This window comes from Podarcis cretensis (genome assembly GCF_951804945.1).
Source record: "Podarcis cretensis genome assembly, chromosome: 3".
NCBI classification, from domain to species: domain Eukaryota; kingdom Metazoa; phylum Chordata; class Lepidosauria; order Squamata; family Lacertidae; genus Podarcis; species Podarcis cretensis.
Window position 1 is genome coordinate 70,368,894 of NC_137172.1, and position 13,948 is coordinate 70,382,841.

Genomic DNA, 13,948 nt, shown 5'->3' on the forward strand with positions numbered 1-13,948 from the left:
GTAAAGGCAAAGGGACCCCTGACCATTAGGTCCAGTCATGGACGACTCTGGGATTGTGGCGCTCATCTCGCTTTACTGGCATACAGCTTCCGGGTCATGTGGCCAGTATGACTAAAGCTGCTTCTGGCGAACCAGAGCAGCGTACAGAAATGCCATTTACCTTCCTGCCGGAGCAGTACCTGTTTGTCTACTTGCACTTTGACGTGCTTTTGAACTGCTAGAATAGACCTAGAATACCATACAGTAAAGAGAAATGGCCAGGATTAACCTAACAAATGTCATCAGCAGAAACCCTGTGCATGGAATTCTGCTTGAATAACAGAACATGCAGCCGATGCAGGATTTAAAACGCTGTCCTCCAACCCATCAGCTGATGTGATCAGTGATGTCATCTAATGGGCAGGTGGATGTTTCTTTCAGGGCCAAGACCAACCCATGGGCTAGAGGCTGTCCACTCTTTCTTTAAAGGTTGCAAGAATAGTCTCAAATTCCCCTGTAGCAACTTTGCTAGTTTTTTTAATTATTTGTTTCCTAGCGATGTACCATACTTTTTTTGAGAGAGATGGGGGCATGTACTGTTGGGAGTAATTGTTTTTGATTCATTGTTTACAACAGGCCAGGTTAATGTTAAACTGACAGTCCCAGTACTTTCATGAAAGCCCTCAGCTGACATCTTAAATTTTTACATTTTTTATCCTTGTGTTTGGGTAGTTTCACTACAGAATAACATCTTGAAATTAAATATTTTTATTAGACCAGAAGTTTCTAAAACTCTCATCTATGAAATGGCATATTTGGCTCAAACCTTTGTTTGTTTAGAATTACCCTAATTTTGGACTTGTCCAGATGTTGTTACAAATTTACTAATATTCTGTCTCTTCTGCATGTTGGACTCATTAGAATGGGGAAAAGGAGAAACATTTCCAGCACTTTTATTAAATATTATTTGTGTCAACAGCAGGTCTCTCTGTTTGTCTTATAAGTAATACATAGAACAACCATGAGCATTAGAAAAACAGACTAATATGAGTCCTGCTTCAGTATGTAATGAACCTAAACAGGCATTTCTATTGTTTTTCGTTTTCTTAAGGAGTTGGAGCAGCACTTTGAAAAAGAGAAGATACATTTTGAAGACGAGAAGAATCAGCTTCGACAGCAGTTGGAAAACCTGAGGGAAGAACTGACAACCAAGCTGACTTCATCCAATCAGGAGGCAAGAATCAGCTTAGTCATATCAGCTAACTGTCATGTGCATTAGACCACTTTTAACCAATACTGATATTTTCTTTAGTCAGTGTTTTAGAGCTGTATGTTTAAGATTTGCTCTATTCTATTTTGCTTTTTAAATATATTTTTTAAAATATAGTTCTTATATTCATGACTTTTATGAATGGTGTAGAGAAAAGGAAGGTTGTTCTCTTCTCTGATAATGCTAGAATTTTCTGTCATGACTTGGTAATGACCGCTAGACTGCTTTAATCACATTTATTAAGGATAGCTATATGGTGGCAACAGCCATGGGTAGCTAAACAAGAAATCTCCATATTCAAAGGCAGCATACCTCTGAATATCAAATACTAGGGACAAACAGGGAGGAGAATGTCATCTCCATGCCCTACTTGTAAAAAGCCAGAGGCATCTGGTGGCCACTGTTGAAAACAGAATTTGCTACATTGACCTTGCTCTAATCCAGCAATAATTCTTAACTTCCCATGTACAGTAATTGTATTTCCCCCAATGTTGTTTTTTTAAAAAAATGCAAATCCTTTGCTTAGTAGTTGCATATATACTCCAACCTTCTTCTAAAGAGCTCAGGTTAATTTACATAGATTCTCCTCATTTTACATTCAAAGTAACCCTACAATGTATTATAGATTTAGATAGATAGTGTCTTGAATATTCTAAAACCACCACTAAGTGGCTGGGGGGATTTGAACCTGGATTTCTTGGCCCAAGTTCAGTATCTTACCCATGACAGCAGCATCCCCCAATCTGGGACCCTCCAGTGTTGGACTCACAACTCCCACAAACCCCAACCAGCATGCCCAGTGGTAAGGGATGTTGGGAGTTGTAGTCAACAACTGAAGGTCAGCAGTTTGGGGATGTCTGCATTATAGCTTCTTTTTTTATACAAACAAAGGCATTCATACAGTATACCAGGGCGGAGAACCTGTTTCAGTCTGAGGACCATATTTCTTGTGAGCAACATTGTGCTAAGTATTTCTTATTTGTAATTTCATTTGTACATTCGTTTTTAATATACTATTTTGCAGTCCTGAAGAGGAGTGGCTTTTTATTTTAAACAACTTGATAGAGATGGTATATTGGTTAGTAACAGGAAAATCTAATGTTTATTGCATTCTTAATTTGCTCTTTTAAAAATACTGTTATTGAACTATTGATCCTTCTCATAAAAAATTAACTATATGCTCAGCATGCTCAGCTTCAGAGTTACAAACTAACATTTTTAAAATGTCAGTTTTACAGATAATAATGTCGCTTATAAGTTGTCACAGAAATGGTTCAGTATCCAGAAAAAGCCAATTAAGCCAATTTGTCATTTTAAAACTATTTCATTAAATTATTCATTATTTCATACAAACACTAATAAATAGCTTATAAATGGATTAGGGACTGCTGAGAATAAAAGCTGCTTACTTATTGCTGCAATCCTCTACACATCTACCATAAGTCCTATTTATTTAACTTGTTAGTAGACATTTATAAAATTCTGCTCTTAGCGTCTAAACTGTTGCAGTACAAAGTGGCCCCACATTTGCACTGAACAAGAAGGGAGTAAAATAGGATCCCATGGGTCACCAAAGGCAGGATCCCCAGGAAATTTTATTTATTTATTTATTTATATTTAACAAAACATTTATATACAGTCATACCTCGGGTTACAGACGTTTCAGGTTCCTTTTTTTGAGGTTACGGACTGCCAAAACCTGGAAGTACAGGAACGGGTTACTTCCAGGTTTCGGCAGTCGCCCATGTGTAGAAGCTCTAAATCGCAACCCATATGTGCGCGGACGTGGGTTGCGAACTCTGCGGGTTGTGAATGTGCATCCCGCACGGATCATGTTCACAACCCAAGCGTCCACTGTACTGCTTTGCTGTGAATAAAACCTCTAAGGGAGAGGTGATGAATGTATGTCTAAGTATAGTCACTTGGGAGCAATCTTTCAGATGCTCATAATGATGCCAAGATCAAGGTCCAAAGAGTTACTACAGGCATGTAACAAGGACTTGTACATGCCTAGGGAGATTTTGTATTCCTTTGAATTGTAAATATCCAGTCTCAAAAGCAATTTCCAATGCTATGTTGTGTACTGCTGTGAAATACAAAATCCAAAGCCATGTCGATCATGTAAGACCAAGTGCTCAATTCTTGGTCCAAATTATACATTTTATCAAAGGTTGCCAAAGAATCAAAAGGATGCTATTTCCCATTTCAACATCTAGGCAGAGATTCTCAGTCACAACTGCAATTTCAGTCTTGCTGCATACCCAGGTAAAAAGCCTGGCAAGAAGGTTTATATGTAGCTGACAGTATCTGTGTATGTCTGAGTCTGCAGACTGTCCACCTATTCAACAACTTTTCTTAGAAAATAGAATTTGAAGTTGGAGTGGTGGCTGGTGGACCATCTGGTGTAGAAGTGAATATGCAAATGTATATATACAGAGCGGAAGGCAAATAACTGTAGATGAGTCATTTCTTTTCAAAGGGTGGTATTGATTACTTGTGTAACAAACAATAATCCAGCTTTACCAAGCTAGTTTTCAAAATACAATGAGTAAAAGTTCAAGTTTAATTAAATTCCTCCTATGTTCAAGAACATTGATGGGTATATGAGGCCACTGGATGAAGGGATATGGGTATATAGAGCTTCCAAGTCAGGCAAAATATGAGTTCTGCTTCGGAAAGTGGCACATTAGTTACTCATTCTCTAGGAGGAGATTGTGTACTAGGTTCACTATTTGCTTTGAAGACTCTTAAGGGAGACATGTACTTCATGGTTTATTGGTTTTTAAACTTGAAACGGAAGGATAATTTTTCCTTATTCACACAATTGATTTGCATTTTCCTCACATTCAGCCTCATTGATACTGTCAGTAGTTCTGAATCGAAAGCTTAATTTAGGGTGATATTTATGCATAAGCAAACAAATACAAAAAAAGAGAATATTAACCAAAATATGTATACTAGTCTATCTCATGCGGATATAATTGGAAGTAATCTGTATTGCATGTTCTTCATGCATTCCCAGTTGCAGGCAGCTGTTATATACTGCTAGCGTATATAACAAAGGTCCACTATGTAGTGTTAAAAATGTCTGAAGTTCTATTTGAGATAATCCTTGTAAAAGTAAAGTTATAAAAGAATTGCCTTCCACAAAATCCTGTTACAAAAACCTTTAATAATAAGGTTGGCAACTCCTGACTAATACAATCCTTTAGGAAATATTTCAAAATACAGGTATAGTCTCGTAAACGCAAGTTTGTCTCCTTACCAGATATTGATGGGGTGAAGGCCATGAGACTTCAAACAGCAAGTTGTGTGTGCTTGGATGCAGTGCTGTCTATATTCTTGCAGAATACTGGTGTGCATAATGAATAAAGCTTCAGCATATAGGGGATATATCTTTGCAATTGCCAACCATGTTTGAAATTACAGTAGCTCTTGGCAGCCCTCTATAATCTATAATATTGTATTTTATAACCTGTTTTTTAAAAGACTAAACCTTAGGAAACTGTGATACTTGTGTTTGTTTGAAATGTTTGGTGTATGTTTGTTTTTTAATAGTAGTGAATAGTAAAATTATGAGTAGGGTTGGTTTTGCCTGTATGAAGATTATATTTAAATAGGGGAAAATATGCACAAAAGTATGTCATGCTCAGTTAACTATATACTGAGTACCATACTATTCAGCATACACAAGTTCATAATCTGAAATTGTTAAACTATCAATACTTCTTTCTTTCCTTTTTGTAGATGGGTCGATTACAAGATCTAGTAAGAAAAAGTGAACAGGGCCTTGGTACTGCAGAAGGACACATCTCCAATCTCCAGGAAACCCAGGAAATACTACAAAAAGAACTGGAGTTAACCAGGGCAAGACTGAGGGAGACCACTGATTCTCTGTATAATGTTCAGGTAACTGCATGATACACCAGCTCCATCACTGATTCATGGCAAGTGCTTTACACATCTGAAGCTCCCTCTCCTTACACACAGAGAGAAGCTTTCCTATTTACTCTAATGTCTACTGTAACCCCATATATTTATATTCACTCAGATGTGCTACTGTCCTCTAAACTAGATGTGTTTAAAAGGAAATTTGACAAATTCATGGGGAATGAGTCTAGTCATTATGGCTCTAACCTCAGATTCAGAGCTGGCATGTCATTGAATGCCGGCTGCTGGAAGCAACAAGAGAAGACTGTATCCTTCATTTCCTACTTGTGAGCTTCTGAGAAGCATCCAGAGGACACCTGTGGAAAATAGGTTGCTGAACTAATAGACCATTGGTCTGATTCAGCAGGGCTCTTATGTTCTTATGCACATATCAAGCTTCCTTTGCATGTACCTAAAAGTTATCATGGATCCTTGAGTCAGGATCTGTTTTATCTACATAACCCTGATGAACTTGAAAATCCTTGTTTTTTTAATGAATAGTTAATAGGAACAAGCAACTCAATTCATACAATTAAAATATTATCAAAATACAAATTTTTAAGGTGTCATTAAATTAACTGCTTAAAAATATACAAACTAAAACATATTCTTGAGCAGTCAGTTTAAAAAATCACTAGTACTGCTTGAGCATTCAGTAAAGGCACTAACATTGCTTCCGAGCAAAATATTGTCATGAAATCATTTTGTTGCTGCTTATCTATGTTTTGAATTTTGTGTTCCTAGGGTGAACTAGACCAGGAAAGACAGCAGCATGAAGTAATGATTGTAGCTATGAGGGAAGAGGAAAAATTCAAGGTTGACAGAATGGCCCGTGATCTAGAAATAAAATGGACAGAAAATCTTCGGCAAGTGCCCTTTTTATTTTATGTTTTTTCTTTTACAACAAAGCATGTATTAAATGCAGTTATGTGACCAAACTGTGCAGTTCAATAATATTTTTATAGTGTTATTAAAGGCCAGAAAGTTTTAGTTCTGCTTCTTCTTCTTAGGCAGGAATGTACCAAACTTCGAGAAGAGTTAAGGCTTCAGCATGAGGAGGATAAAAAGTCAGCAATGACTCAACTTCTGCAGCTAAAAGAGAGAGAGAAAAATGCTGCCAGAGATAGCTGGCAGAAGAAAGTTGAAGATCTTTTGGATCAGGTAACTGGAATGATTACTAGCATGTTTTATTACTGTTGTGAAATTACATCTGAAAAGGGATAAATTGTTGTAGAGCTAGTTGGATGATTAAGGAGGGAAATCATATGCTGAAGTCGGTGGCCATTGTGTCTGTTACAGAATTATATGAAATATATAAATATGCTTTGATTAGCAGTGAATTGGGAAATCTGTAAGGGCTAAGCCATGGTATCTGCTCTCTCCAATGTACAACTGTGGACCTGAAGGACAGACTTTAACTGTATGATTCACATCTGAGAGGACTCTAGCTTAAAATATTGGGGGAAATGTTATTATTCACCAGTTTGTTCATATCCCTCTCCCTCAAAAGGTCATGCTACTCAGAGCCTGATGCATAACAATAAAATCCAAAATGAAAAACATAAACTTATTAAGCATCCAGGCCCAGTGCAGCTCAACAGCACACAATATACAAAAGAGAGGAGCTAAATCCACAACAGCCATCTGAACCATGCACATTTTGCAAAAAGCAAAAATGTAGGTACTGAAGACTATCCAGTAATAAGTTTCTTGTTTGTTGCTGAAATATCTGTTCACATTGGAAGCCACCTGGTTTTATGTATGGAAATTCTTCATAGGACCTTCATATGTTCTACAAATGTTACCTGCAGAAATCAAATAATTGTGATAGGCTGTATACAAAGACAAAGACTTATTTAAGGATGGACAGTTTGAGACTTGTAAAAATTATGCAGCAGACAAAGCATAGGGATGGGTGTCACAGGAAGGAAACAATAATTTCAGCATAGTTTCCACTGGAACGCATATGTCTTCCATTAATAGATACTGGAAGATTTTTTATTGCATCATATCTTTGATGGGTTTCAAATTAATGATACCCCCTCCTGAAAGTAGTGAGTTAACTTTACCAAATATTCCTGTTCTGCAACAGAACTAAAAAGCATCACACACAAATTAAATACAATATGCTATGGATTTTGATGTGTTCAGGAAAAAGTACATTTATAGGTGTATTTTAGAAATGTGGTAAACAGAATATGGTTTAATCCTTAAATCCTATGATCAGCTTGACTGAGAGTAGGTCCCATTGAACTTATTGGGACTAACCTATAAGTAGATAGCCATAAAATTTCACTGTTTGTTTATTAAAATGTTTTTGTACAGTGGTGCCTCGCAAGACGAAATTAATCCGTTCCGTGAGGCTCTTCGTATAGCGGTTTTTTCGTCTTGCGAAGCAAGCCCATTGACAGCTTAGCGGATTAGCGCTATTAGCAGTTGAGCGGCTTTTAGCGGATCAGCTGATAAGCGGCTTATCAGCTGATAAGCAGTTGAGCGGCTTAGGAAAAGGGGGGAAAAAGGGGGGGAAACCCGCAGGAACTCGCAAGACATTTCGTCTTGCGAAGCAAGCCCATAGGGAAATTCGTTTTGCGAAGCGCCTCCAAAACGGAAAACCCTTTCGTCTAGCGGGTTTTCCGTCTTGCGAGGCGTTCATCTTGCGGGGCACCACTGTATCACCTTTTGGCTATAACATGGGCCACTAAGCAAGTTTGCAAGAAAAGAAAATACAGTTTAAAACAATAATATAAGTAACACATTAAAACAAAATATCAACTTAAAAAACACTAAAAGCCAAACAAAAAAAATACGTTTAAAATTGAGCAGGGATGAGGCCAGTCTAATGTCTCTAGGAAGGGAGTTTCATAAACTGAGGTGCCGGTACAGAAAATACCCTATCTAGCATCCTCACCAATTGGATCTCTTTTGTGGGCCATATAAAAGGGTTTCAGAAAATGATTTCTGCCTCTGGATTGATTCATATTGGAGGAGGCAGTCTTTCAGATCCCCTCCCATAAGCTGTTGGCTTTATAGGTAACCACCAGGACCTTAAGTTGGGCCTGGAAACACCAAACAAGGTTGGTGTCATATGGTCTTAGAAACATACACAAGAAAGCAATCTGATTGCTGCATTGTGTACCAGCTACAGTTTCTGAACACACTTAAAAGGCAACAGCCTCATATAGAGTATATTGCAAAAATCTAGCTTGAAGGTGACATATCGGAGCTGCCTCCTCCAGAAAAGGGTTGACACACCAGCCAAAACTGGGCAAAAGCATTCCTGGATACAGCAGCTGCTTTGGCATCAAGGAGCTATGCTGGATCCAGAAGCACTGCCAAAGAGCAAAGCCTATCCTTCAAATTGAGTGCAATCCCATCTAGAACAGCCTGTACTCACAGTCCTAAATTAGCTTGTCTGCTGACCAACAGCACCTCTCTCTTGTCTGAAATTAATTTGTTAGTCCTGTTCTGTCCTGCGGGTCCAAATACAGACCAGGGTGATGAATTGACTGATGGCCCGATGGTCCCAGTTGCAGGGATTCCAAAGAAAGATGCACAAATCTTCATAGTGATCAGTTGTAGTATTTTATATTACAGGTATAGCAAGATACTCACATACTGCAATGTAATGCAGGATTCCTTGCCGCTGAAGTGGCAAGCAGCATTTTGGCTTCGTCCATGAAGTGCTAATCATATATGGTTTACTTATACAAAAAGCAAGGTATTAAGCAGGCAACAATGGTCCAATTAACTCACACCTGGCTTAGAGGCCCCTTCCCAGTTCTTATCCATCTCTTAGATAAGCAAGCAGCTGACAAGCAAGCAGCACGAGAAGCCTCCTCTATCCCAAAGAAGGCTTCAAACAAGCAGATAAACATGTGTGATCTCATGTTACAGCTCACACCAATTAGTTCTGGGGTTATCTTGACTACCAAAATAGCAGTTACAGGCCTTCCGGGACATTTGCACCTTTTGGTTCTACACAGTCCCCAACCAGGCCTTCACTGTATTGAGATAATGGTTCAGAATGAGGTCTCGTAGACATTATTTGGAAATTAGAGATAGAACTAAGTATCATGGGCTTGAGGACACAAAATAATATCTTTGCTTTCCCCATTAAGGGGAAAGAAATAGGGCTGGAAGTATGTTAGACTATGAGGTAGCTCTGATAGAGAATGTAGGTGATCCTGACTGTTAGTATATGCACGCACACGCACACACACACAAACAGCAAACAACAATTCAGGATCACATCCAGGACTTTCTCAACACACACAAATATTAGTTTGACTACAATTAAGTCATACTCAAAGTATGGGCATTGCTAACTTAAGTGCATTAATTTCAGTGGGTCTACTCTATGTAGATAACAATTTCCTAGCATTAAATCAAATAAAATCCAAAGTAAACAAGCATAATGTCCCAAATTTCAGGTTTAAAAGATGTATCTGATATCCAATCTCAGCAAGCAAAGAGTGTAGGACCCGCTTTTCCGAGGAGTAGTTCAGAGTTTGGAATCTTAATACATCAAGCTGGCTTAGCCATGAATGTAGCTTTGCAGTTTCCTAGATCTGGGAATTAGTATAGCTTAGGTTTTTTTGTTTTTTGCTTCGCACTAATCTGAAATAACTGGTGTCTGAATCATAAATCATGTATCCAGAAATGAAATTACCCATCATTCAATTTTTAAAATTGTATTGATCATATATATGTTGCATCTGATGTATATGGTGATGTGCCACTTATACATGCTGACAGTACATCTTCAGCTTGTTAATAAATGGTAGGGGTGTGCATCGGCTCTGTGTACCCTGAATGTGAAACAGGGAAGGTTACAGTTTGTACTATAAACAAGGCATCTTGATATGGATCACAGACTCCTAAGGCTTCTGTTACTCCGTGGCCTCTACTTTCCACACCCACCCTGCCCTCAAAAACCAAAACAAACTGACTGGTGAAACGCCAAGAACTTGAGAGGGGAGTGGATAGAGAGGTGGGGGAGATGTTTCATTTTGATGGACAGGTCTTCCATGAATCAGTGTGAATTATTTTCCCAGGGTACTCCAATCACAGTGATGTGTGAGACATTAAAAACTGCTTGTTTTTCACAAAATAAGTCAATGAAGAGGTCTCTTTTGTAGCCCCAAAAATCCATGGGGAGAGGCAGAAGCCCACCCTATCAATGACCCTTGGAGTAACAAGGGTCATTTCTTGGGAATCTACGCTATTTTTACATCATTGTTGCTGCTTTCCAAGAGTCTCATAGTACTCACTCTGAAATAGTAACATCTGCACTTGTAGGAGAACTATTACATGTATCATTCTGAAATTTTGCAGCCTTCGTCCTCTCTGAAGGTATGACCTATTCTACAAACTGAATCTAATTATGTCATAACATGAAAAAAATACTTGTTTTTAAGAAAATCAATTTGTAAAGATGCCGCACACAAAGTTCCCTAGTTGTATCCGCTTACAATTAGGAAGGCTTAATCCACTAAGGAGGGATTCCTATGCCTGCACATTTCATCCACTTCTGTGAAAAAAGTTATAGCTGTTTTAGTTTCCTGATTATAGTGGACAGGGGAAAAGAAAACTTAATTTTCAATAGGTTTAATTCGATCTCCAATAATGTCAAGTTGGAAAGACACAGAATGGTTCTGAAACAAATTGGACTGCTTCCCAAAGACAGATACAAATTGACTATTGTGACCAGTGCACACCCCTATTAAATGACATTAAAGTATTATATGTAGAATGTAATTTTGCTATGGATTGACAATTTAAAATACATATTTTAAGAAACATCCATAACTAAATCTTTTTTAAAAGTTTCAGTTGTGTTCCAAATTATTTACAGATTGGTTTGAGTTTGGCAATAAAATAGATTTCGATGTTTAATCATGTTGCCACCTTGTTTAAAACGATGGCAAAATGTGTGTCAAAATATAGCTGAACATTTGTTTAAAATGTTTGAAGGGCTTTTGTTAACAAAATATTAATAGTGAAATGCAACAGATACTTGGCCATTCTTCCAGAGTATATTTACTGAAGTAGATGTGTCAATTTGGATCAAAGGAAAAAAATATTTAATACAGGAGCATGATAAAATCCTTGAGCATACACAAATTTCTCCCAATATTTAACTCTTATAAAAATGGGACCACAAATTGTATTTATGTGATTTTAATATGTTCAGTGGATTTCCATAACAAGCCATAGCAAAAATGTTCTGTGTCAATTTCGCCCAATTTTCAACATATTTTTCCTTCTTAAATTAATATAATGTTCTGTGTTTTACTGTCCCTTCTTTATTCCATCTTCTTAGTTATTTCTGAATATTTCCCTTTATTCCTGTGATCTTTCCTTCATAGCGGCACTGTCTCGGTGAAGCTTTGCATAAATCTATCAGCAATGTAAGTGAGTTGCACTTACAATATGTACATGAGGGCATGCTTGCACTTCTCAGCTTGCATACTGGCCAGTGCTGCTTCAGAGCATTAGCCTTTGAAATCAATAAAGAAATGTTGTTCAAGGGAAGAGTTTACACATTAATTTCATAAAAAGCTCTGCGCTGCATTCATTCATTCATTCGTATGTGTATGTGTTAATATCATTTGACATTAAACATCACACAGTCATTTTATGTGATGTAAAAGCAAGCTTGCAGACAGTACATTTGCACATTATAAAGCTTTTTCTAAAGCATGGAAATGCGTGGTACCGTGTTACAATTTAATATAAATAATGCAACTCAGTTATGGTTTGGCTACTATATTTCATTCTGTTATTTCTACAAAGATTTAAAAATCAATGAGTGGGATCTCAATGGTCACCAGAAGGTCATACGCTATTAAGTTTATGTACTACATACACACATGATGTAGCTTCTCTATCTTTCACTTACTTTGTCACACACATACATGGCTGAAAAGCCACTTGTGATGGTCAGGAGACCTTTCAGAGAGGTGTGTGTAATGCAATGGGCTGTGATGCAGCTAGGAATAAATCAGTTGTTCCCCTTTTTGCATAAGGAAGTGCCTTTCACTTCATTTAAGGCTGTTTGGATCCTAGCTAACATTTAAACATAATGTTTAGGTAAAAACTCCCTGGAATATTGACGGGTCTTTAGGATAATCAAAATAGTTGAAGATCCCCTGCGGCAGGGATGAGAAATGTACAGCTCTTCAGTTGCTGATGGACTCTTATCTCCCTTTAGCCCAACAAGGCAGTGTGGCTAATTGTTAGGGTGGGCCGCAGCATGTTCACCATCCCTGCCCTGTGGCAATGAATTTATGATTTTTTTAAAAAAAGTTTGTAGGTAGAGCTTTTCCTAGAATGACTAACATAGTTTGCAGGTACAGGGTGTCATTTTAGTTGCAAGCTTCATAGAGTTGCATAGTATTTTACAGCACAGATATCTGCTCAGAAATAAATATCATTGAGTCAATGGTGTTTGCTTCCACTGACTGGCTCTGCTGCTAGTGCCACTGCCTGCTAGGCAAGGCTTTCTATTTCTTCCTGTCTCACCCTTCCTGCCTCTCTTATGGAAAGGGTTAGGTTAAACTTAGGGGGGGAAAGTTACAGTAATGACAGTCACACAGTTGGAGAATCAGCTGCAGTAGAAACTATAAGAAAACAGGCTGTATGCATGTTTCTCCACTGCCTACTCTTGGCACAGTTTGGATTGCAGCGGTGGTTAATAATAAAAATAATATTTATTTAAGATTATTTCTTAAGAAATAAACTGTTTAACTCAAATATATTTTGACAAAAACTTAAAATTTGTTCTTGTCCAAATGGAAAGATAAAAGAAGAGCAAAAGGGATATTTATACTGATTAACATAATTGGATTATTTCTATTACTGCATGTTAACTTGGAAATCTACCTCATCACTGAATGGTTATATGAATGTAAAAGATCAATGCTGGGGAAACATTAACATTCTGTGCAATTTTAATAGGGCTCTTTATATGATGAGATATATTATGGATCATTAAAACTCTGCATAGTTACGGAACTTTTTTCATAATTTATTATCAGATTCTAGTAGGTTGGTTGCCATTGTGTCAACAATATAATGCAAGGATAGGAAATGAGACATTACAATAGATAACTAACAGAAGCAAAAGAAAAAGATTTAAAAATGTGGAAGCTTAAAATAGAATCTTTATATACAATTTGTTCATATTAAGTGCTAGGCAGCTAGTAATCCAGGCCACTTATTTAAGGTGACCAAACTGATTTTTATCATCCTTTTCTTCTACTTCAAAATGGGATAGCAAGTTTTAAAAATTGATTTATATGCATAAAAGAATATATTCCACGCATGCATGTATTACACGTAAAAGTTTGTCCTTAATTTTGCCACTTTTAATGGAACTTCCAATAGCATATATTCTTTACATAGTATCTGCCTTGATACGTTAAAATTGGTAATGATTAATTTAATTCATATAAGAAATACGTTGCTTCCAGGTTTTATTTAGAGAATTGGACTAATGTTCAAGTCTGTTCGGTGATGTGTGAGCAGAAGCTGAATATACTAGGTATCACAACCAAGAGAAATGATTTAGGAGGAACTTTAATTGTAGACCTTGCACTGCAGGAACATATAAGTCAAGAGTAGAACTCTTGCTTAGGGCCTGTATAATGTGTAGCAAGTAGAGTGGAACACAGCAACAGGAAGGGGTAGGACTACTGTAGATAGAAGTACTGTTTAAGGGTGGACAAGAATTTTGGAAGGTTGGGGAGTGTTTGAACCTCTCTCAGT

At 37.4% G+C, this 13,948-nt stretch overlaps 1 protein-coding gene across 8 annotated transcripts in view; it reads left to right on the forward strand.

The window, feature by feature from the left end:
• The window catches only part of FAM184A (family with sequence similarity 184 member A), a 70,473-nt gene that overhangs the window by 37,484 nt on the left and 19,041 nt on the right, over positions 1-13,948 (forward strand). For 6 of the 8 annotated variants that reach the window (XR_013837367.1, XM_079970741.1, XM_079970740.1 and 3 more), the window contains 5 exons: positions 1,091-1,213; positions 4,997-5,158; positions 5,924-6,049; positions 6,194-6,340; positions 11,548-11,589. Coding sequence is in view for 7 of the 8 variants with exons in the window: in XM_079970741.1 (XP_079826867.1) it covers positions 1,091-1,213; positions 4,997-5,158; positions 5,924-6,049; positions 6,194-6,340; positions 11,548-11,589 (600 nt within the window). In the remaining variant the exon portion in view is untranslated. The remainder of the gene's footprint in view (positions 1-1,090; positions 1,214-4,996; positions 5,159-5,923; positions 6,050-6,193; positions 6,341-11,547; positions 11,590-13,948) is intronic. The other 2 variants (XM_079970742.1, XM_079970744.1) reach the window with 1 other exon arrangement.